The sequence below is a fragment of the Aphidius gifuensis genome, unplaced genomic scaffold (genome assembly GCF_014905175.1).
Source record: "Aphidius gifuensis isolate YNYX2018 unplaced genomic scaffold, ASM1490517v1 Contig8, whole genome shotgun sequence".
NCBI classification, from domain to species: Eukaryota; Metazoa; Arthropoda; class Insecta; order Hymenoptera; family Braconidae; genus Aphidius; species Aphidius gifuensis.
Genome location: NW_025220589.1, coordinates 663 through 27,208, shown reverse-complemented (window position 1 = coordinate 27,208; position 26,546 = coordinate 663). Strand labels below are relative to the sequence as shown.

Here is a 26,546-nt window from a genome sequence, read left to right as displayed (position 1 = left end):
ATAATACTTACCTTTTTTTGAAAATGTTAGACAACGATTTGAAAAATCTTTCAATTATGCACAGTTTGGATCTTATATAAATACAAGATTATCACAATTCAGAAAACAAAGAGATTCAAAGGTAAACTTTTAATGATAATATTGAAGTTGTTATTTTTTATTAACGTCAACTCTCTAAATTTTTTATTTTTTATTTTATAGACTGAAGACAATACTGAACCAGCAGGAAAAATAAATTTTTTGTAATATTCAGTGCATTGATTATAATATATTCAAATAAAAAAATTTATATTAATATATAATGATTTTATTGATTTTTATATTAATTGTAATATATCATATTCATTTTAGGTATAAAGTTGCTATAAATATATATATATATATATATATATATTCAAAAAAATTTCAAATATACTTTTTATTATTTATATAATTTTTCATAAAATTTTTACATAAACTTTGTAAAAATTTTATATAAATTTGATATTTATTCACTAATTTTTATACGGAAATTTTAAAAAATATTTATAAATATTTTTTATAATATTTATATAAATTATATAAATTTTATATATATTATTTTTATAATATTTATAAAAATTTTATCAAAAAAAAAGCAAAATATTTATAAAAATTTTATAAATTTTTTACATAGCTTTTTTATTTTTTTTGCCCAAATTTTATAAAATGATTTTATAAAACAACTTTTATAAAATTTTTATAAAATTTTTATAAAATATTTCCGTGGGGGTTCATTCACTCTGACAAGGTCCATAACATCTGAAAGTACCGTGCATTTACAAACCCCGAATAGTATAGATGGCCATCTCACATTAAAAAAAGACTCATTCGGTGGTATAAATCGTTTGAGAAGAAGTTGAATCTGCCCGTTATAATTAATCATATTTTGAACAATGCACAGAGAACTATCATTTAGTATAAGTGTATTATCTCGGTCATCAATATTAATTAAAAATTTAGGACATTTAAGTGTTAGGTATTGAAGCGTGTTAGCGGGAATAAAAGAAGGTAAATTATTTTCATACCATTTTTTACCTTGGGTATAATATTGATTATTGATAACAATAGGTAGTTGTAGTGCAGATTTTTCTGCACGCCTATTTCTAATTTGTTGTAAATATTGATGAGGTTTTTCTATACAGTGACAAATATATTGCTGATTATTTTGATATTTAAATGCTGTCATTGAATCTAGGATCTAGGCGTCTCAGTATCTCTCAAATGAAGGAGAATATGACAATTGTATGTATAAAAATTGAGACCATATATTGCATTGCAACCCTTTACAAATAACACTTAAAGTTTTTCGGCAATAATAATTCCGTTTTCTGTAGCTGGACGGACAAAAATTTTCAAAGCAGTTGCAAGCTTAAGAAAATGTGTATAAATAGCTGGATGAATGATACTTCGGAGAAATATAGAACCAGTGTGTAAAAGTTGCTGACGGCACTGGTGGCTTTTCGTCGAGAATAATTTTTTATATCTACCCGGTGACGGGAAAACTCGCGAGGATCGGAATCGGAGATTAAAGTTAAGCGAACATATATTAATTCCATATTATATTCGTTGAGCTGAAGATTTTTATTGTATTTTCCGATAACTAGTGCGGCATAAAATTGTTTACAAACACCAAGGAAAACTGTGTGCATAATATCAAATACCGTATTATAGACTACTTGAAATCCCGGAATTCTATAGGAAACACTTTGCGGCCCAACGCTATGGGTTTCGTGGTCGATTTCATTATAGTAATCTCTTTCGTTTCGCAAAAAAATATTTCTATAAAAAAAAATGACCTTCCTTTTGCCTGGAGCAGGTATCACTATAATTGTACACCTAGAACAAGCACTATAGCCAGCATGACCTTTGTGACACAAAGCCATTGCACGACCAGGACCATCGGCTATGAACGTTCTTGGAGTGAGTCTTATTATTTCGTTATTAAAAATTATACCATTACGTCTCATAATTTGCCCATACTCGTTGACAAATCGAGAGAGAAATTGATTTGAATTTGTGGGAACAATGCCCATCAGTGACTCAAATACCCACAAACTCCGGTGAACTATGAGGAATTGTAATTGGTTTTTTTTCTTATTATTTAGTCGCGAGATGAAATATTTATTGAGGATTTAAATTGTTGAGTCTGATAAAAAATTAAATAGAAAATTGATAAAATATTAACAAAATTTTGATTATGATAAGTCCTTGAAAAAGATGTTTTGTCAGTAACAGTAAGTAAAAAATAAGAGAGAAAGAAAGAGAAATGGCAACTAAAATAAGGACACTACATCGTTTGAATATCGTTTGATACGCCATCTACCGTTCACCAAGAAAAGATATATGAAACGTTGTGAATGCATTTTCGAGACATTCTTATAAAATCTGTTCGATAACTAGTACTATAAGTATGTGATTTCTATATGAGCATTTCTATACACTTAAAATTTTTACTTTTTCAAATCATTAACAAAATCTATCTACAAAATTTGGCCGTTTCCCGAAAAAATTCATCACCTTCAGTTTTTCAAGATTTTTTTTTTTTTGGTACTACACCAGAAGCTCGTTTTTTAAAAAAATTAATACTATTTTTATTAACACAATTGTTGTAGAATACGAAAAAAATTGCTCATAAAATCAAATAAAAAAAAATAGAATAAAAGAAATGTCAAAAAAAAAAATAATAATTCGCGACAAAACTAAAGACAGTTCTTAAGATATGCCTTCACCAAACTTGTCGTGATCAAGCGGATAGAACACAAGACAGACACGGAGAAACTACTCATCACTGGATCGAATCCCTTTTCGCCGTTTCATTTTTTTAAAAATTTCAGAATTCTTCAAATATTCTGTTGTATATAGATATAACTGTCAATGTGTGATAATCAAATAAAACCGTAATACTTGTAATGGTTTTTTTTTTTTTTTATTTTTTTATACTAAAAAAATGTTAATATCGTTCCGTAAAAATCATAATTAAATGTTTTAGGAATATATTTGCTATATATATCTGGAAAACGCTTTTGAATGATTGCGTATACACGGATTCATAACGTATCGAATAATATTTACTAAACGTTTTGAATATATTTATTAAACACATCTGATTCGTATTGATGTATGAAATTAGAATGTATATGAAACGTTTACGGAACGTTCAAATACAGTTCTAGAAAATCAATCCGAAACGTTTCTGTCATTGACCACTGTCCATTTTCAACGTTTCTGTAACCAATCAAGAAACGCTCTAGATCCTTTTCAAAAGTTTCAAGATACGTATTAGAAACGTATTAAAAACTAATTTTTGCTGATCGGAGTGACAGTTACATTATGTCTACCTTTAGATCACCACACAGGCGCAGTGTGTCATTTGATAAGTCTGTTGACATTGTCAACAATGATGAGAAAGTCAGTTAAAAAATCAAGTAAAACCATTACAAAGACAACTGTAGATGTAAATAAAATATCTAAACCAATTGGTAGACCACCTAAAAAAACTGAAAAAACTGAAACATCTTTACTTGATCAAATAAAAATATTAATGGATTAACAAAGTCTTTGACCATAGACATGAATACAGCAATATCGGATTCAGCTGTTAAACTTAATAACAAAATTGATGGTGTTGTCGCACAAGTTGCTAATTTAACTACAGACTTTATTGAGAATTTCAAGCTTATCAAAAGTGAGGTCAACCATGCAAAACTGGCTGTTACTCAGTTAAATAACACTGTGACACAGTTACAAACCAAAACTGATACTCAAACTGAACAGATACAAAAAATCTTGGATGATAAAATAAACAGCACTGATAAAAATAATAACAATAGCTCTGAATTAATAAACAGAATGACGAACATTGTTATATTTGGAATTCCTGAAGCTGATGGTAATATTAGTGATAAACAGCGTCTGGATATGAATAGAGGTAAGGTAGATGAATTAGTTAGCGTCGTGCTCAATAATGTCACACCTTTATTGGGCAAGGTAACCCTTGCCTTTTCCTGTATACATTCTTTTTCTGGTACACTCACCAAGCACAAAATGACGAAAGTCAGGTTTAATAATATCACTAATAAAGAACTGTTCACACAAAAATTTCTCGAGGCAAAAAACAATCATTGGATTGTTGAACGGATTGGATGAACAGCATTTACATCTCGAACAATTTTGCACCACATCAACTACAACAAAGAAACGATCTCAAGAAACAGTTGGCTCAGTCAGGTGTGACCAATTCTACGGTAAAGTTCATCAACGGTCGTTTCAAGATCGTCCAGATGAAGCAACGGAACATCATCAACAACAACAACAACAAAAACAACAATTGCAACAGCTCCAACAGATAGAAATGTGTGATGAGATAGCTGTTACACAACAAGTAAACCATGGGGTATCAGGGGTGCCCCAAGGTTCTAACCTGGGCCCACTTTTTTTTAACATCTACATAAACGACTTTCCAACTTATTTATCGTGTCATACTCTAATTTATGCTGCTGACGTGAAATTATTTTTACCTATTGTCTCAATAACAGACTGTCAATTCCTTCAAAATAACATTAACAAGTTCCTCAGCTGGTGTGTAATGAACAAACTAGATGTTAACATAGGTGAATGTAATGTGATCACCTGGAGGGTTCAATTGAGTCGGCTATGTCTGCACTGGGGTTTGTGATTAGAATATCTCAAAGTTTCAATAATCCGGCATCAATTAAGACCTTGTATTTCGCGTATGTACAGTCAAAATTGGATTATTGCATTATTATTTGTCAACCACGTAATAAAAAACAATTGTACAATAAAGAAATTTGAAATTTTCAAAAGTTTCTAATATTTAAGATGCATGGCAAATATCTACCAAGGGGTACTGATGATGATACATTGCACCTGGTTGATGATGTTCAAGTCAATTGTTGTTTCTACTCTAAAAATTATTTAGTCTTCCATAGGTTCTTGTTTTATAATTCTACTAGCCCAATTCAATTGATGCTTTAAAACTAATGTATAAGAAGGATTTCAACATGATAAAACTGATGCTGCAATTTTTGTTAAAATACGATGTTTCGCTTCACCTCGTATGATACTTATGTATCTAAGTGGTCCATGTTGTTTCATGGCGTTCGGGTAATGCACCCAAAAATGAAGTTTTCCCACCAGATGACATTAAAATATTTCACAATATAACACATGATGTTTTTCAATTAATTTTTCCAGTACAGCAGGTGCATTGCCATGTTTTATAATTTTCAGGAACACAGTAACCGACCAGAATGCCAAAATTCATTACCAACCACGACATTTCTGATCCTGACAGTATCATACATTTTTTTCTAAATACATAAATACCAATTGGTGGAGAAACATTAACTCCAGTTGGTTTATCGATGTTGAATCCAGAAATTCTATTATTTAAATAATCAATATTAAAATGTTTTTTAACTTTTATTAAGTCATATCATATTTTTCCTGTTATATGTATAACGAAATCGTCCTTCTTCTTTATCATGTTAAGGATCAAGAGTTGGTGAATTGATCATATCAAATACATCGTAAAATACAGATTTTTTTTTAATGCTATTTCTTAGAATTTTTAAATCTTGTAAATAATTATCTGTTGTATATAATTGTCCTCTATTTTTTTTAATTTGACTATGACAGACTTTTTTATTTTCACGACAAATACAACAGTAGTTATGAGCATTAAAACTTCATTGAAACCAAGTAGTTGATTCAATGCTAAATTGTCGCCCAAGAATTTAGCAACATGAAAAAAAAATATTGAGCGGAGAATCCTTTGCAAACCCATTATTGCTGAACGTGAGGCTGCCGAAAGTATTGTGAAAAGCACTGTTTGTCTACACAATTATTTAGGACAAAATGATAATAATAATAGTGGAAATAATTGTAGAGACAACTTCATTGATAATGAGTTTGGTACTGAATTGTGGAGAGAAGAAGCTGTTGCTTTAAATGAACAGCATGAAGATATTGAAGAAAGTCTTTTATCAGTTACTAGAAATAAAATTCGTGACTAATTTACAAAGTTTTTTAAACATGAAGGAGCTGTAAAATAGCAATTTGATAGGATTCATCTATTAAAAATAATAATAAACACATATGTAAATAAAAATAAATATTAACTGAAAGCTTACGCTTGAATTTAAGTTTATATAATTGAAATTTATTTAATTTTTTACAATCTTAAGATAATGATTAATATAAAAATACTGACAATATATATTTTTTTGATATGAAGATCCAAATAAGCACTGATTTGTATGCGTTGGACAATATGGCCAACGACGTGCTTCACCAATGTTCCTTCTGGTTGATTCCGATACCAAATATATAATATTGATAATTTTTAATACTTTACATTTAAATATTTATTCAAGTAACAGTGAAGGAATATAAATTATTATTTTTTAACGAAGATTCAATTTATATTTTATATGACAAAATAACTTTATTACGAATGTATTTATTAATAATTTACAGATATGCTTGCACATATATAAAATATGCTGGTTTGCTCGCAATGGGCAGTTAGCCAGTACCAGGCGAGAGCTATATAGCAACTGACTTACAAATTAAGATATTTTATTCATTCACTGATTTCACTTGACCTGCGCAGATATTTACAGAGACTTTGCTTTGACTATTGTAGTCAAAGCTAATATGTTTACGTTGAGTAGTGTTACATGTTACATAACTTAGCAAAATTATAAAAATTACCAATTAATTTGTTATTTTTTCCCCTTTATAATACATGATTTAGGTGTTTCCTTGTATCTATTTTAATTTTGTATGAGCTTGAGCTGGTCTAGAAGACGTCTGACCACTTAAAAACTATCACAAAATTTTATAAAATAATTTAAATTGGCTTTTTGGTAATAATAAAGCTCTTCTGGGTCTTTTATGGATCTTAAAAATCATCAAAAATCAATTCGAAATTATTTTTATTCCATGGGTCGAATAAATATAGTATATTAATAAATATAAAAACAAAAGAGGGCAGAAGAGAATAGTAGTAGGGTACTTGATGTGATAAAACAAATGAAGATCTTGAAAAAAAAAAAACTGGGAAAAATAACACAATCAACAGCTAGTCACAATCAAGATGTCAGAACTCGACAATGTGAGTATTGTTATTAATTTATTATTTACATAATTTTGTATAAAACAACAACTAATTAATAATTTACTTGGACCAATATTTATCCATATTTTTTTTATGATGTAGTCGCACATGTTAAATGTAACGTGCCCTGTGTGCAAAACCATTTTTGTAATGACCAAATTTGGAGATGGTACCTGGAACTTTTTGGCCCATCAGTGCTTGGCAAATTTTAAAACATTATCTATGTACCAAGACAATGGATCATCAATCTTGATTCTTCAAAAACAACAGCAACAAATGACAAATCCAGACCAACAAATAAAAATTCTGCATCACATAATGTAAAACCAATCAATTGGAACCCAGATTAAGAGTCATACTCAATATCAACACCACCAACAAATCAAGAGAATAAAAATGCTGTATTGAATAATAAAAAACCAATAAATTGGAACCAGGACCAAGAGTCAGACTTGATCTCTTTGGTCAAAGAGCAAGATTATTCCAAGCCTTTGTCCAATCGGTCCAAGCAACACACGACAGATCTTTGGGATGATATTGTTGGAATGATGCAAGGTATGCTTTATCTTCGAGTAAATGAATAAATAAATAAATAAATAAACAGATAAATAAATGTATTAGATAATTTTAGTTATATATTTTAATTTTGAAACAGATCGTCATCCTGAGCTATCTCTGACTGCTGCTGCTGTTTCAAATAAATGAAAAAATATGAGAGACTATTACAGCAGGGTAAAAGAGCTGAAAAATAAAAAACAGGTGCTGCTGCAACAGATTATTCAGCTCTGAAACAGTGGTGCCATGTTGAAGAGATGAGATTTCTTGATGAAGTCTTGCAGCCAAGACTGTAATTATAATTAATTTTCAAGCCAGAAACAGTTTTTTTTACACACACAATATGATTTCAATTAATTTATTTCTTTAAATCATCTTAGAACAATCACCTATCTTCAAGGAGCTTTGGGAGATGAACCAATTGCCCCTGCAAGTAAAAAACCTGAAGGAAAAAGAGGTGAAATTGGTGCTCTTGATGGCTTTTTTTAATTATTTCTTTTATTAATTGTTGCAATGCTACTCATAAATATGTCATTTTGAAAGATGTTGTCCTTTGATTTATTTTTCATTTCACTAATTGTTATGAATATCCTGAAAAAAACCCACTAATTATTTTTACAGCTACACTAATTCGATGACAATAATAATTTGATTGTCTATAATTATGATTTTTTCTACAATTTATTATTGAAAGAAAAAATAAATATAACCAGTGCTGACATAATGAGCATATTATTTGAGAGTTACGTTGTTGTGGAATATGTCAACAAAAATGGCGGATCATTATTTTTTAAAACGACGCAAGGTAGTATCGTGGGCTCTGCGTCAAGCCGCAAGCATTCTGCGTCTTCATTTTAGAATAGCCGCAAGAGCCTGCGTCAGTGCTGAGCGACTTACGACGCGTATGCGAATCATCCTTGAGAAACCAAATACAGTTGACAATTTTGCTACGAATATGAGACTTCAGTCTGTTGTTACGTACCAGGCTAATTAATTTATATTTTCTATGAAATAACAAAAAAAAAGAAGAATGTTTAACTAGAAAAATAATATTGTAATAACTTGAAAATAATATAACTTAATGAGCCTGATATTTAACTTAGTTTTATAAAATCCGCTTGTTTTGTTATTCCGTACAGGGTAACGGGTTAGGAGGGAATGTGTATGATTGTAGTACCTTGTTGTAAGAATAATCCGTAACACGTAATGTAGTTGCATTGATATTACCCAAACTAACAGGTCTTCTACTATCAGTATCGGTGAAGTGTCACAAATGGCAGCAGTTCAAACAACTTGTATTTGCAGACCCTGCATTTTACAAACCTGCTCCAATAGATGTAATTTTAGGTGCAGATGTATGCAGCAGGATTCTAAAAGACAGTGTCATCAGAGGTAACATCAATCGACCATTGGCACAAATTACTGAGTTAGGTTAGATATTATCTGCCAATTTTAGAGTTGAGAAAAATCATTACCATTTATCATACACTAACAAGAGTTATCATCAAGGAGTAACGTGTGATCGAGACGATGATCTCTTTCAACTGGTCAAACAATTCTGGTATCAGGAAGATCATTTTCCATCAGTAGAGGCTTCATCGTTTGAGCAAGATGTATGTATACAACAGTTATTGTCAAGTTACAAACGAGATACAAGTTGTTGGTTCATCGAGATATCCGTTTAAGAAAGAGGTCACTAATTTTGGTGATTCATTTAAATTGGCCAAAAAAATGTTAATTGATCAAAAGAAAAAGATGGAAAAGAATCCTGAGCTTCAACGAGCTCATGGGAGAGTATAAAAATTTAGGTCATATGACCAAAGTATTACCAGCCCAGGTACATTCATCTTGCTTTTATTTACCTCACCACAGCATCATCAAAGAATCAAGTTCATCAACAAAACTGAGAGTGGTTTTCAATGGATCACAGGTGACAAATACAGATGAATCATTGAATAATAACCTGTATAAGAGGCCAAAGCTGTTGAATCCATTAATTTCGGTATTAACACAGTGGCCATATCGGTTTGCCTTTTCTTGTGACATTAAGCAAATGTTTAGGCGAATTTAGATACATTAAATAGATAGAAAATATCAGAGGATATTATGTAGAAATTAACCTAAACCACCCATTGAAGAGTTAACAACTGTTACGTATGGTACCAAGCCTGCACCATTTTTGGCCTTGGCAACCTTGATACAGTTGGAACGAGAGGAGAAAGATCCATTGGTAGCAAATGCTATATCAGTCGGTTCATATATGGATGACATTTATCTTGGTGCGGATAATATACAAGGAGGAATAGAGAAGGTGGAACAAACGTGAGACATGTTTAATTTTGGCGGTTATGAGTTGAGAAAATGGATCAGCAACAGGAATATCTCTCAATAAATCAGCTGAGAAACATCAAGAACAATCATCACTGTCATCTATAGAGGGTGACCCATTATTCAGAACACTTGGTTTAACGTGGGATATCAAGGTTTTAACTACATATACAACCCATACAAGAACCCAAAAACAAACACGAGAGTGGTGTTGGCTAGAGTGGCTCAACTATTTGATCCACTTGATTGGATCACTCCAGTAATCACAATAGGTAAATTGTTGGTACAGCAATTATGGAGAATTAAACTTTAGTGGGATGATGCAATACCAATTGATTTGTTAAATCGATAGTGAGAATTTGACGAACAACTTAATCATTTATCATCAATTACCATACCGAGATGGTTAAACCTTGAGTCATCAACTTCATCAATACTAATCCACGATTTTGGAGATGCTTCAGATGTAGTAGTGGGTGCAGTCGTCTATTTAGTAGTCATTAATTCTCTTGGTGAAGCTAAGAGCAATGTAATAACAGCTAAATCAAAATTGGCACCACTCAAAACAGGATCACGCGATTCGAATGATACCAAGGTCTTAACACCGAGGTTAGAACTTCCAGCAGCGGTATTATCGGTGAAGTTAGTCAAAGATGTCCAAGATAGTTTGACATCAGTGGAGACACATTTGTGGACTGATTCATCTATCACTTACTATTAGATAAAAAGAGATGCAAGTCGCTGGAAAACATTCATTCAAAACAGAGTTGTACTAATACAGAGTACAATTTCAAGTGCTATCTGGCATCATGTGTCCGGGGAAGAGAACCTAGCAGACATTGGATTTGACAAAATTCTCGACACTTACCAAAGCGTATCATCAGCTTCATGGTAGAGGAGATTTTATCAGTCGTTTTTTGAGAAACAACAATTTCAAGAGATAACTACTCTGTCAGAGGTGAATCAATATCAAGATCAAGCACATTGATTAAACTCAATCCATTCATTGACAGAGATGGTTTGTTAAGAGTTGGAAGTAGATTGGTTATTTCATCATTACAAGCTGAGGCTGTCAATCCAATCATACTCCCAAAAGAGTCGAGACTTACAGAACTTATTTTACATGATTGTCATGTAAATACCATGGAGGTGTATAAGGAGGGTAATCTCTCGAAATTTACTGAAGCTCACAGAATGGAGCAAGTCAGTACGTTTTTTTGCCGGTGATGACGCTTTTGCTACAACAGTTCTATGGTCACATGGTATTTTTGTTTATATTTTTTCATGATAATGTGACAAGTCAAAAGATAATTATTTATTAATTGCTATTAATTAATGTGACGATTTAAACTATGATCATAATATAATACATTGATAAAACTATCAATAAGTCTGCATTTAAAAGTAAGTTAGTTCTTATTTTTTTTATAATAAGATATAAGTATGGATATGTCAATCCTTTTGTTTATGTAGCTTTAATCTTAAAAATATTCGAATATTATTAATTACAGTTATAACTGATATTTAAAATTATTTTATTATCACTGGTGTCCTTTTTTTAGCACGAAAAATGGTACAAAAATGTATTGTTTCCGAATGTCAAACATTAAAGGGAAATAAAAATGGTATTTCTATTTTTTCTGTACCAAAGGTAATATTTTAATGAAATATATATTTATATACCTATATATATATATTATTTTTCATACTAATTTGTATTTTCTTAACAATTTAAGGATCCTAAACTTTTTGATGCTTGGAAATCAAATCTCCCAAAGCTAAGGAATTCCCTAAGTGTATCAAGTTTGGTTTGTAAAAAACATTTTCATCCAAGTGATATAATGTCACAGTTTACTCAAAAATTACCTTCAGAAACGTGGATATATCCTCGTAGTAAAAAACGATTGAAACCTAAGGCTGTCCCTATATCTTCAGACGTCTGTTCAACTTCAGATAATACAATATTTAAGGGTGATAACAAGGCAATAAAAGCAAATGATGAAGTACCAAATGAATCTATCGTTGATGCACCAATTAATCCTTATGTTCATGTATCAATTAAACCTGGTGTTAATGTACCAGATGAGCATGAATTTTATGTACCAATGCAATGTAATGCTCATGAACAAAATGACTCTGATGTTCATGTATCAGATGAGTATGAATTATATGTACCAATGCAATGTAATATTCATGTACCAACTAAATCATCATCACATATGATACATGCGTCAACTCAGACTGTAGACCATGAAGACATGGAAATTGAAGAACTACCAACTGAACACAATTTTTGTAAAGTGCCATTTACTTTTGATACTCTACTCAATAACCTGAATAATATAAAATATCCTGAAAATTGCAACTGGGCTCATACTGTAGCCCCTGATAAAAAAAAAGTAATTTTTGTATCGATTTCAATTGACAATGTTGGATATATTGCCCGTTAAGGGATTTATATCTAGTAAGGAGTTTAGGATAGTTGATTTGAATAATCAACACAACAATTTTGTTTGTTACTGTTCTAGTTTAATAATTATCATGTAAATTACTCTTTAATTTTTATATTATTATTCAATTTATTTGTGACATTATTTAAGTTGATTTTTTGTAATAGCAAGTGACAAGAGAGAGTTCCGTAGGCTACGGGATTGCGAATGCAACTGATGCTAGAAAAAAGGTCCAGGACGCTAACCAGCTTCTGGGCCTTAGTAATGAAAAATCTGGAAAATTCTAGAAGGCCAAACGACGCTTGTATAACCAAGCGTCGCTTGGACCCGACAAAATTTCCAAATGTTTTAAATGTATTTTATGGTATTCCTCGAAAGACTGGGTGGTCTTCGAGGTCAGCGGCCTAATCCTCATTGTCCTCAAACTGCAACATTTTTCTAATGGCAAACGTTGTCAGTTTGAGGGATTAGTCGGCATCGGCTCGTGCCGTCAGAAGATTAGACTCGCTAGCTCAATGTGTTGTATGTTTTATATATATTTTTTTTATTTTATTTTACATTTTCAAACTTATTTTTTCTCAAATAAAATTTATCTTTTTCTTTCTCTCTCTCTTCTCGCTTACCTCTCTTTCCGACGGAACAGACAATATATTGCGTCGAGTGGAAATATATGATAATTTAAGTTCTCGAGTTTTAATGGAGTTTATTCAAGTACATGAAGATTATTTGCATCATAATTTTGAAAATATAAAAGAAGTTGTTGATTATTTAACAACAGTTTATAATTGGAATCTTTGTGTCACTTTAAAAAATTCTCCAAGGTAAATAAATTTAATTTAAATATAATTAATTTTTTACCGTATACGAATAAAATTTTTTTTTATGTTTTAGATTTATTTCTGATACAGTTTGTGAAGCCATTGCTTCATGTAACAGACAGAGTATAGGTCGACCAACTTTGAGATGCATGAAATGCAATATAAAGATGGAATCACAGAAATGGCGAAAACCTCCACCAACAGTAAAAAAAGTCTTAAAAAAAAAGATCTTGCAACAGAAGGTGAAGCGATTTAAGCAAAAGGTAAAGTACCATTAAATTATTATTGTTGCTAATATTATTATCATGAATTATGAAAATTATTCAGTATTATTTATAATTATTTTCATTAACATCCTTACGTTATTATTTTCCGTTTAGATTGAATCACTTGAAACGCATGTTAATGAACTACGAAAAAGTGTTGAAGAACAAAAACTAGAAGATGCTATTCATAATGTTAAAGATTCTCAAAAAACACTTATAAAAGCATGTCTTCAGGCAGCTAAAAAAGTTGGTGAAGGCAAAAAAGGTATCAGGTATGATATAAAATGGATTTATCAGTGTTTGCTGTTAAGAATAAAAGGACCTAGTCTGTATGACAGCTTAAGGAACAATGAAACATTACCTTTACCTTCAAGACAAACACTGCAAAAATATATCAGTTCATTCGATAACTCTTTTGGTTTTAAAAAAAGTATTTTTGATGGATTAAAAGAAAAAAATTCATCTAAGCCACGATATGAACGAAGAGGTCATTTTTATAAAATAAATGTCAATCAATAATAATTATTTTAATAACTGAAATTATTTTATTCCAGGTGTATTATTGATTGACGAAATTGCTTTAAGTAAAATGGTGACATTTGATCAAAGAACACTTGATTTTGAAGGATTTGTTGGTTTAGGAAATCATACACCAACCAGCCAAAAAGGACAAATAGGTGATCATGCTTTAGTTTTCATGTTCCAACCTTTTCGTGGTACTTGGGTGCAAACACTTGGTTGTTTTCTTTCTAAAGGAGCAACTCCATCTGATGCTTTGAAAGAACTAACATTAGAGTGTATAGCAAAGCTCGAGGATGCCGGCCTTCTTGTCGATGCTGTAACAACTGATGGAGCATCTTGGAATAGGGCTATGTGGACAAAATTTAATATTGGTGAAAATCACAATTTTTGCTCACATCCATGTGATGATAACAGGAAATTATGGTTCACCTCAGATTTTCCTCATTTAATAAAAAATTTGAGAAACCGAATTTTGAGAAAAAATATTTAAAAAGTAAACAAAGTTGGTTATACATGATTTGTCAGTCGTGAATGATGTTTTAATTTTTTTTCAGAGTCCTAGTGGAGTTATTATGTTGAGACATTGGGATGTGGTTTTGAAAGCAGATAATCCAAATGGATATAATTTAAAAGTTTGTCCAGGTCTCTCTCATGATGTCATTCACCCAAAACCATTTCAAAAAATGAATGTTAGAAGAGCATTCAGAGTGAGTATATTTGTTTTTTATCATCTGCTGAAATTTGAAATGATAAAAATAATTATTTATATGACATTCTTTCAGTTTTTCAGTATTGCTGCAGGAATGGAGTTATTTAAAACTGAAGGAGTACCTGGTTTACAAGATGCAGATCCATCGAAAGAAATTATTAAAATTATAAATAATGTTATAAGGATTATGAACTCGAAATCCCCAGGAGAAAGTCTGAAATGGGATTCCGATGATCGCAAGGTAAATAGAATTTGGAAAATATATATTTTAATTAATTTTATTTGACTAAGAATTTTTCATTTGATAATTTTTGTTTTCAGGAGCTTGAAAATTTTTTAAATTATTTGGATGTTTGGAAAAAAATTGTACTTGAGGATATTACTGATAATAAAAGGAATAATGTAAAAACTTTTAAGTCCATTACTAATTCTACTCTAACAGGACTTAAAGTCACGATCAGGGCAACATTGGACTTGCATAAATATTTATTTCATCTAGAAGGCGATAATTTATCATACATAATGACATGTAGATTAAACCAGGATGCTTTAGAGGTATAAAAATTGACAAATTTTAATTTGTAGTTAGAAATCAAACTTGATTTAATTTCACTATAAAATATTATTAATTTTCCAGAGATTTTTTTCAATTATTCGTACTGCATGTGGAAATAATAGTCACCCTACTCCTGTTGCTTTTGCTCAAGCATTCAGGTTGTTGAGTGTTTACTCCTTGATTAAACCACCTATGGATGAATGTTAATGCAATGTGCTTATTACTCTACTTAAACCTGAAGATATAAATCCAAGACTGAAGCAGTGGAAAAAAGTAATCTCACAACTTGAATCTATTTTACAAAATCAAACAACATATATTGGTGATGACGATGATGTACAAAATTTGATCGTTGAACCATTTGATCATGATTATGCTCGACCATATACGAACGATGAAGTGAGATCTTACGTTTCTGGGTATATTGCAAGGAGAATAAAAAAATTCACAAAATGTGAGAGTTGTATTTCAAATTTAACCACTGATATATCATCAGATAGAGACAAATTAATAGAATTGAAAAGCAGAGGAAAGTTGCTAAAACCAAGTGATAATTTGTATAAAATAATAGCTACAGCTGAAAACTTGATACTTCATACTGTGTATGAAGAAAATTTAACTACTGATTTGTTGTCTCATATTTTTAATGCCATAGAAGATACTAAATTTCCTAAAATTGGCTGTGATAAACATGACCTGAGATCTCAAATTTTAAGCTTTTTTATAATTTTTCGTATGAATACACTTTGTCATCGTTACAACGATATTTATTTATCATCAAATAGAGACAAAACTCAAATGTATACGAAAATAGCAAAATTATAGTGGGTGTTAATATTTTTAGACAGCAAAAATAATGTAATGATGCATTCAAACTAAATAAAAAAAAATTAAATGTAAGCACCGGTAATTTTAATTTTTTAATGATCATATACTTTCATGTGTCACATTGTCATGTATTATGAGAGTGCCAAAAATGTAAACAAAAATACCATGTGACCATAGAACTGTTGTAGTAAAAGCGCCACCATCGGCAAAAAAAGGTACTGACTTGCTCCATTCCGTGAGCTTCACCAACAGCCTATGCTTTAACATAGGAGATTACCCTCCTTATACACCTCCATGTGTAAATACATATTACGGAGGAGCCCAACTGATGTTGGCAACATTGACACAAAATTACTGGGTAGTTGGAGGTCGAGTATCAGTAAAATCATTCATCAACAAATGTGTAACTTGTGTACGTCATCGTGCTAAACAAGCACAACAGTTAATAGGTCAGTTACTACCATCAAGATTCCTAAAAATGAGACCATTTCCCCATACAGGAGTGGACTATGCTAGATAATTTGAGTTGAAGACATGGTCAGGGAGAGGTAACAAAAAATACAAGGCTTATCTTGTGGTTTTTGTTTGTATCTCTTCATCAGCTGTACATCTTGAGTTAGCCACAGATCACACGACTGAGGGTTTTTTAGCAGCCTTTAATTGATTTATCAGCAGAAGAGGCTCATGTACAAAATTATATAGTGATTGTGGCACCAATTTTGTAAGAGCAGATGTAGAATGAAAAAAGTTGTTCACTGCATCATCAAAAGAAGTCAAAAAATTAGCTAGTTTACTAGCCAGAGACGGTACATTATGGAGTTTTATTCCTCCTGGTTCTTCACATTTTGGAGGCAAATGGGAGTCAGCGGTTAAATCATCAAAGCATCATATCAAGAGAGTCATTGGTGACCATTTATTGACATATGAGCAGTATACGATATTTTTACTCAAGTAGAATGTCTGTTAAACTTGAGGCCATTGTGCCCATTGAGTGATGTCTTGGAGGTTCCTGATAGCCGATTAACGAGTTGGAGATTACTGAGAAAACTTCTGGAGACTTTTTGGGACCGTTGGTCTAGAGAATATCTGCAAAAATATTTAGTGAAATCCAAGTAGACGTAGACCAATCCATGTATCAAAGAGGGTACCATGGCATCGGTAATTGACGGGAGATATCTACCTAGAAAGTGGGCTTTGGTCAGAGTCATCAAGGTTCACTCAGGTGATGACGGCTTTGTACGAGCTGTCACCATCAAGACTCAAGTAGAGTATTTAAAACCAATAGCAAAGCTTTTGTATTTTGCCTATTGAAATATCATCATCATCATCATCATCATCATCAACATCAGCGAAGAATTGATGTCCTCGTCAAGGTGGGGAGAGAGATTCGCCCGTTCACCACTAGCTGTCAAAAGGCAGCACCGCACGGGCAAAGCTTTGAAAGCGCCTCCTTGTGGTATTCAACTGAGTCAGCTCGAAGCTATTCGGGCTCTACCGGGAACGTTCACGTTCGGCTTCTAGTCAGCGCACAAGAAAATATACAACGGAGATTTCGTCATATAATTTAAAGAGATTGATTAATAAAGAAATTGAGGCCAGTTATATGTATAGTATAATTGACCTTCAATCATCATCATCACAGTGTGCATAAATAAAAAATCACCTATCATCCATTTATCCAATAAATATCATAGTCTAAACTTGATCAAAAGTGTGTCGTGTCATTCTCTCTCACTCCTACTCATTAATCCCTATCCACACTTGTCACTAGCTGAAACAACTTGCTTTTATGATGCTCTAATACTTTGTAATTAAGTTTCTTGTATGGAAGTTTAAATTTTCCCGCTATTTCCATATTGCTCAGTTGTCATCCCTAGCGAATGGCTCGACTCTCCAATGTAGCACTCAGTCGACAGCGATTTGACAGCCATTCGACAGCATATATAAAATGTAATTCACGAGCACCGGATACTCAAAATGAGTTGAAAAATATGAAATAAATATAAAATTATAATGAGAATAACTTAAACTGACTGAAACCTTGACTAGTATATGTATCTAATATCAAATAAGAGATTAAATTATACACGGTAGAGAGGTTAGATTGATATGATTCGCATTTCTACTGGAGTCAGAAAGCTGTCGACCCTCAGACCATTCATCGGTAATTGACTCGGTCATTATTACCGAGATATTTTGTCACTAAATCGATAGGCTTTCGACACCGAATTGAGAGCTGTCTAATTTATTCATTTTTCATTGTTTTAAACTGTTTAAACAGTATAATGGACTTTATTAATGATAAATTTGCATTTTTTTTATAAAAAATAAAAATATAAAAACTTTGTAAAAATGTTTTTTTTTTGTTTGCATTTTTAAATTAATTACAAAACAATTGCATGTAAAAAAAACATAATAAAACAGTATAATTAAGCATTTAAAGTATAAACAATTGCCAAAATAATTTTTTTTCAATTTTATATCACTCCTTGCCGGTTCACTCTGATTCGACACCGTTTCGATCGCGTTTCGACAGCTTTTCGACCGCCTTTCGACAGGCTTTCGACACCGAATTAAGAGGTGCCTAATTTAGCAATACGTAACTGAACGAAGTACCATTTTTCTTTAAAAAATAATAGAAAATATGAAAAACTTAGAAAATTTAAAAAAAAAAAAATTTTTTTTTGTTTATAATTGTTAAATAAATTGTTTACAACATTTTTTATATATTCTATTAAATTTTTCATCAAAAAAATGCATATTCATCATTAATAAAGTCCATTATAATGTTTAAATACTTAAAACAATGAAAAATGAATAAATTAGGCACCTCTCAATTCGGTGTCGAAAGCTCAATGAAAGGCGGTCGAAATGCTGTCGAAACGCGATCGAAACGGTGTCGAGACAGAGTCAACCGGCAAGTAAAATTGAAAAATTATTTTGGCAATTGTTTATACTTTAAATGCTTAATTATATTGTTTCTTATGTTTTTTTACATGCAATTGTTATTAACAATTAATTTAAAAATTATAAACAAAAAAAAAATTTTTTTTTTTAAATTTTCACAAGTTATTTTATATTTTCTATTATTTTTTTATAGAAAAATACTAATCTATCGTAAATAAAGTCCATTATAATGTTTAAACAATTTAAAACAATAAAAAATGAGCAAATTAGGCACCTCTCAATTCGGTGTCGAAAGCCTGTCGAAAGGCGGTCGAAAAGCTGTCGAAACGCGATCGAAACGGTGTCGAAACAGAGTCAACCGGCAAGTAGTGATATAAAATTGAAAAAAAATTATTTTGGCAATTGTTTATACTTTAAATGCTTAATTATACTGTTTTATTATGTTTTTTACATGCAATTGTTATTAACAATTAATTTAAAAATTATAAATAAAAAAAAAAATTTTTTTTTTTTAAATTTTACAAGTTTTTTTATATTTTTTATTAATTTTTTTATAGAAAAATACTAATCTATCGTAAATAAAGTCCATTATAATGTTTAAACAATTTAAAACAATAAAAAATGAGCAAATTAGGCACCTCTCAATTCGGTGTCGAAAGCCTGTCGATTTAGTGACAAAATATCTCGGTAATAATGACCGCGTCAATTACCGATGAATGGTCTGAGGCTCGACTGCTTTTTGACTCCAGTAGATATTCGCATCCTTTCAACCTAACCTCTCTACCGTATGTAATTTAAATTCTTATTCAATATTAAATACATATACTAGTCAAGGCTTTCTTCAGTTTAAGTTGTCATTATAATCTTATATTTATTTTATATTTTCCAATTCATTTTGATTATCCGGCGCTCGTGAATTACGTTTTATATATGCTGTCGAATGGCTGTCAAATCGCTGTCGACTGAGTGCTACATTTGAGAGTCAAATCCCGATCGAATAGGTGTCGATGCATCCGCTAGGGATGACTCCTCGTTAGAAAATCAGTAAAAAAACAAGTTTTTACCACATATTTTTATTTAATACTCAAAAATTAGTTCTATCATCCCGTATGAACCAGATATTAAAAATTCTTTATTATTTATACTATTATCTATTAGTTTTTCAATAAAATCTTGGTTTTATAAATGTCATTAAATTATGATCAATGAAATTTCAAACATCCTTTCCCATAAAAGCCCATGTTTAACCTCTCTAAATGTAGCCAACTTTAATTAATTATCATAAAAAAAAAGGTCTATAACATAATATATTATTTCACGACAAGATTTATTAGTATTTCAATTACACACTGTATAAATTTGAAGGAATTCTCAGTTTTGGAATCCCGGGAAAAAATGAAAAGATCTTCTTAGACATAATAATATATCCGGAGATCTCAGGATATCTTAATATCAAAACATATCAAGAGATAAGCAAATATATCAATTATGGCGCTATCTTTTTATATCAAAGAAGATATCATAATATATTTAGAGAAAAATCACGAGAAAAATTTTATAAAAGAAAAATTTTTTTTAATTGTTTAAAACAATTTCATTTTATTATGTATTTAATTAATGATTTATTTTATTATTATCGACCGAAAAAATTACAGCATAAATACTTGACTTTACCGGGACTTGAACACGGTATCTTTTAATTGACACTCCAGAGCCTTACTTACTCAACCATAGCAGCAATAGTCAAAGATGACGAAAATTTGTTCTACTCAAATATACATTATAATCATGGCAATCCAAAAATCAACCGACACTTTGCCGATATATAAATTTTATTTGTTTCATATACCCCGGAATGTATTTTTATAGTTAATGAAAAAAAAAAAATTTTTTTTTGAAATTTTCATTCTGTAAAAAAAAAAAATGAGTAGCTGTTATACAGTATATAATAAAACAAAAAATTTTCAGTATTAAATACATAGCAGCGGCTCTTAATATATATTGAAACAATAAAAAAGAGTCTTGGTAACCCAAAGAACAATCGACACTCGGCCGACAAATGGCAAGTCACAGGTTGGCCAGTCTTTGATGTGCCATTTCTTTGCTTAATTGAATATTCCAAGTCCTGGCACCCCAATAATTAACCAAGGCTTGGCCGATGAATAGTTGATCAATAGCTGGCCGGCCCTTAATGAGCCACGCCTTGGCTTAATCATTCGTTTCCATTCTTGGCCACTGAATCGTTTACGAAAACTTGGCCGATTGCATTGAATGCCGTTATTGGAACAAGACTTGGCCGTGTTGTGAGTCATGGCAATTTCTACGTGGGTACATATTGGAAAATCTCCGGATTCATCTCAATATCAAACCACATCCATAATAACCATAAGGATATTTGTATATGAAATAATATGTTTAAAATTTAGAGGATGAACATTTTTGTGTCTTCTTCCAAATACCGTTGGGGTGCGTTCCTGTAAGGTCCTTTTTGGCCACAATCAGAGTGAATGCATGAAAATTACAAATCTTTCTAGAAATCCCTAAAAAATAACCAATCTTATGTATACTCTTTTGAAGCATCAACTTTGAAAAAATACAATTTCACGGGCTAAATAATTAAGATACCAACAATATACACCGACCATTTTAATTGACTATTTTTTTTATGCCAAATTATTCAATTTTTTTTGTAATATTTTAATTATAATTTCGGTATTTATCAACTACCAATACCATGATAATTATAAATTTCGTGTTTGAGCATTTAAGTACCATAAATTTTTTCGTTGTCAAATTACTTTACGAATTCGTTTTCATACAACTGCAATATATCGAAACAGTACATGTACGACTCTCAAGTTTTTATATGAGGGCATATATTACTTGACTAAATATTTGTAAAATTTTTGTGAATCACAAATAGCTCATGCTGAAGAAGTTTTTTTTATTATGACCTGCGTACATAGTCGAATGAAATTTTTAAAAAAAGCTCAGCTGTAAGATTAAAAACAGAAATCATTCCGGATGCTGATTTAGAATGCGTATCAAATGGAAATTTGAACGGTTTACCAAGTCTCGGTATTTCACATCAAATTTCTGATCAACATCTTGCAGCAAACGATTGAGACAAAGACCCTCATCAGTTCATGTTGAAGCTACATGAAAAATTTGAAGAAACACGGCAAGGGGAACATTTTAATAATTTTATTCTTGAGTAAGCGGTAATACCACTCAAAGCAATGCTTTTCACAGAAAAGCAGCTCAAAGAAGTGTGTAAAAAAAAAGGCACTGTTTTTTGTTATTCAGATGCAACTAGAATATCTTATCTTATATTATCGAGAAGATGATAATAATAGTCCTATCTATTTGTACTCATTGATTTTAGATGGTGAAAGAAAAGGTATGAGGCCTTTTCCTATTGCAGGATTCATAAGCTCAGTATAGTATAGTACACTTAGTTCCGGATATTCAACCGTGGTTAGACCGAGTATTTTATCAGCTGAAAATATCCGGTAATCTACAGGATTGTCACCGATTTTAGTTTAGCTTCGATCCAGTCAGTTTCAAAGAGTTTTAATGGAATGAATTTAATTGATTATATCAATTTAATTTATTCAAGATCACCACGAATAAAATTGCTCACCGTAATATATGTGCTCAGCCCATATGATAGAAACAGCATCAAGATTTTTTTACAAAATTTCGATGCCTGACGATATGAAAAAATTGTGCATGAGGGTTATGACTTCTCTAAGTCACTGTGATTTATTCAACAAGGGTCTTCGGATTTTTAAAGTTTTTTATAAATTATAATTTTTTGAACTATTAGATGATGAAAAAAAGGATCAGTAGAATTTTTGACAAGCTTTGATGGAGTTTTTGAAATTCCTGAATTATTAGATAATGGATACAGAGAAAATAATTCAACAATTAGCATGAAAACTAATGAAATAAAACTGACCCATTAAAAAATTTATATTAATATCAAAATAATATAAAAATCAAAAATTCATTTTATTACCGAGACTGCTCCAAAGTTGTTGCAAGACTTAACGCCAATTATGTTTCACTGAATAAATAAAAAGACAGTTTAAAAAAAAAAAAAAAAAAATGAATTATCTGATGAAAAAAAAAAAAAAGAATCGATTTTTAAAAAATTGGTCTCAAGAATTATCTGATGAAAAAAAAGAAAAAAAATCGATTGAAAAAAAAAAAGGTGCTGAAGAATTATCTGATGAAAAAAAAAAAAAAAAGAAACATTGAATAAAGAAAAAAAGGAGGTTGAAAAATTATCTGATGTTGGAGAAATTGATAAAAATGCTGGTAATGATAAAATTTATTCATTGATAAAAAAAAACAGAAAAATTATGTACTGTAACGTGATGTTGTCACGTTAACCTTAGATTCCATTTCTTTTCCCCACATTTATAAAATTTGTATTGTAATAATAATTTTCTCCTCACTCGGCTTGCTGTTCCCACTCTTGCAAAAGAGAGGAGAAAGAATAAGCTGAGGGAGTGGGAAGAGCGACTATATAGAGAGCTCAGCTCAGCTCAGCTCAGGTAGAGTTGCTCAGTTAGTCAGCGGTAGAGAGTCAGAGAGATTTTTTTTGGTGAGTAGACCTTGCTATGGACTTGTCAACTTGGTTTTTCAGCTGCAAAGCAGAGAGCCATATTGAGAGTCCGTTTAGGTCGTTCATGAGTTCAATTCCAGTGTTGGTCTCGTCAAGTCAATCCACCAGCTTTTAGCGGTGATTGGCCTGAGAGCTTAACATTTGGGTGAATTCCCTATTTTACGTGGATCTCGTGAGTATTTTCTACCTTTCGGCTGGAGGCTCACGAGACGTCACAATCCGGAAATTAGTGTATAAGTTGTAGTAGTATTTAAAAGATAATTGAATAAATAACAACTTTATTATTTTATTACATAAAATACTCTGAGTTTTGTCAATTATTTAGTTTATTGTAGTCAATTTCAGGTTAGTTATTAGTATTAATTTCACAGTGGATTCTAAGTCTTTACCTGGCCCTATCTACCATAACCAGCACACTGAGCGATTCTTGGGTGTCCTCGTAGGCTTTTTAATCATTTATTTCATTGGGGTTATTTATATTTTAATTGTTTTTTTTGATTTTGTAAAGTAAAAAATCCTGGTCGTGAACTTTTAATTGAGCCTTTTGTTGATTTTAGCGAAGAAAATCAACCCCCAATAAATAATATTTTAATTGTGTCACATGGAGAAAGGGTGACATTCAGTACTAGCCCGAGCAGGTACGTGCATTTTTATGTAAGTGAAAATGTCATGTTACAAATGGCGCCCAAACAGGGACCTGACAAATGAATTTACTCGTAAATTATTTTGTTGGGTTCCTAAAATTTAGTTTAGTTAGATTAGTCAAAAAAAAAATATATATAAAAGTCAAAAAAAAAAAAAATTAAACCGATACAACAGATCAACATTTAAATTTAAGATTTTTGTGGGAAAATATTGCGGGATTTATTAAATGTAAATTTGTGATTTTGTGCGGAAGAATTTTGTGGAAAAACAAAAAATTGGAAATTAGTAAGTAAGGTAAAATCTTGTGGAAGTGAATTTATTTACCGATGCCTAGAGATTTAACGTCATATTGAGCAATTGATTTTAGTCTTGATCGAGTGAATTTATTTTCCATGCACCGATGTATAAATCCACTTCCAACAAGTAAAAGAAAAGTAGAAGTGACAAGGAGACGTTGGTCTGCTTGTTGAAGTACTTTTGTTGGAGAAAAATGAGTTATTTTTCGTCCACGAAACGTTTTTCCCAAGCTAACCAACGTAAAAGAATTTTATTATTATTGTCAAGTGTGAGGATTATTTTTTTGGAGGAAAATAAATTTATTTTTTTTTCCATCCACAAAACATTTCTTACATGCTGACTAATAATTCTAATAATCAGGAGAATTATTTTTAAATTTATCGAAAGGTCATATTTAACCACTGAAAAATAAAGTAATTCGTCCCTCATGATGTGATAGCTGGATAAAAATTATTTATTCGAAATCACATACATGGACAAACAAAAGTAAACATATATATATATTTCCGCTCATCCAAGTTGGGAGTATATGTAAAATAGAAATAAAATATTTACATATACTTGTACACTGGAGTTGGAATTATATACAAAAAAAAAGAAAACACACATATACTTGTCCACTGGGGTTGGAGGTACGTGTAGCGAAAAAAAAAAAAAAAAAAAGAATATATACCTATATATCTTCCATACGCGTGGAGATTTATTTTGTCAAAAAGTATAGGCAATTATGACATGTATATATCGGAGACATAAAAAATTTACCAGTGGGAACGAGAGAGACAGACTAGTGACAAGAACCGGTTTCGTGCGTAGATAAGGGGGAGCCTGAGAGTTGTACGCGTGTCGTCAGCTTGTCAACCCGCAAGTCTATAGCACGATGAATATTATTTTAGGAAAATAAAATATTTTGGAATTTAAAATAAAATATTTTAAATATTAAAATAAATTTATTTCAAAATATAAAATATTTATAGGTGTGAGAGGAGAGTTGAGAGAGAAATAAATATATTCTTTTCTTGCTTTCTTTCTCCCCTTGGTCCGAAATAAAATAAAGTTGTCACGGAGCGTGCCACCTGTGGTGTCGACTATTGTAAAGCAATACAGGGTGGTTAAATATTTTTAAAATAAATTAATAATATATTTTAAAATTGAAATATTGTTTTATTTTAAAAATTTAAAATATTAAAATAATAAAAAAAAAATTTTTTTTTGAGGGGAACACGCTGAGAGTTGCAAACACTCAGGGGAGGCGGGTAAACGTGCATGCGCTGGCCCACTCTAACACCAGTTCAGAGAGTTCGGGGCCCCTTCGACAACTCGACATCACTCGTCAACTCTTACTCACTAAAAAATTGAATAAAAATGCTATAACTTTCAGGATACTGAAGTTAGAAAGATTGTATTAGGCTCAATTAAAAGTTATTACTGCTGGCGAATGGCTAAGGAATCGGTGTGTTTTACCTGTTAATTTCTGAGCAATTAATGTAGCCAAAGAAATTAACAGGTCAGTCACATATTTTTTTCAGCCATTGGTCGATAACTTTCAATTCCAATCAAGAGATAACTATTCTTAATTTATTGTCACAAGATAAAATAGAGCGCCATTTTTTTTATTTTTTCGGACCGCCATATTTGGAGTTGTTTCCAAAATGGAGATTTCGTATTAAGCTTAAGAAAAGCGTCTTCAAAAGATCTAGTGCTTTTCAAAAAATTTTTGTTCTGTGATCCATACTTTTTGAGGAAAAAAAAATATATCTTTTTTTTTTCAAATTTCAAGGTTTTAATTTTCTGCTACAAAAACTATTGTTCAGAGTAGAAAAAGTCTATGATGTGGACGATAGAGTTTGCAAATACGCATTTTTTAAGCCTA

The 26,546-nt window shown here is 31.0% G+C and overlaps 2 protein-coding genes and 1 long non-coding RNA gene across 3 annotated transcripts; all 3 read left to right on the top strand.

Annotated features, from left to right (window-relative positions):
• Positions 1-11,195: 11,195 nt before the first annotated feature.
• Positions 11,196-11,837, top strand: LOC122860104. Its single transcript, XR_006374425.1, has 3 exons — positions 11,196-11,449; positions 11,608-11,696; positions 11,782-11,837. It is a non-coding gene; the product is annotated as an uncharacterized LOC122860104 (long non-coding RNA).
• A 1,909-nt stretch (positions 11,838-13,746) lies between these two features.
• On the top strand, positions 13,747-14,591 carry LOC122860105. Its single transcript, XM_044163758.1, has 2 exons — positions 13,747-14,066; positions 14,134-14,591. The coding sequence occupies exon 2, from the start codon at positions 14,169-14,171 to the stop codon at positions 14,589-14,591; it is 423 nt and encodes a 140-aa protein (XP_044019693.1). The 5' UTR covers positions 13,747-14,066; positions 14,134-14,168.
• Positions 14,592-14,655: 64 nt separating this feature from the next.
• LOC122860101 lies at positions 14,656-15,211 on the top strand. The gene is made up of 4 exons (XM_044163755.1): positions 14,656-14,808; positions 14,884-15,051; positions 15,132-15,161; positions 15,206-15,211. Exons 1-4 carry the CDS (start codon positions 14,674-14,676, stop codon positions 15,209-15,211), a joined length of 339 nt encoding a protein of 112 aa, XP_044019690.1. The 5' UTR covers positions 14,656-14,673.
• The last annotated feature ends 11,335 nt before the right edge of the window (positions 15,212-26,546 follow it).

Bases quoted from the DNA above. Each gene is read 5' to 3' on its own strand.
- LOC122860101 (XM_044163755.1), top strand. From the start codon at position 14,674: ATGTTGAGACATTGGGATGTGGTTTTGAAAGCAGATAATCCAAATGGA. The intron at 14,809-14,883 runs GTGAGTATATTT...ACATTCTTTCAG, and splicing joins ATGTTAGAAGAGCATTCAGA to TTTTTCAGTATTGCTGCAGG. The intron at 15,052-15,131 runs GTAAATAGAATT...TTTTGTTTTCAG, and splicing joins GGGATTCCGATGATCGCAAG to GAGCTTGAAAATTTTTTAAA.
- LOC122860105 (XM_044163758.1), top strand. From the start codon at position 14,169: ATGGTGACATTTGATCAAAGAACACTTGATTTTGAAGGATTTGTTGGT.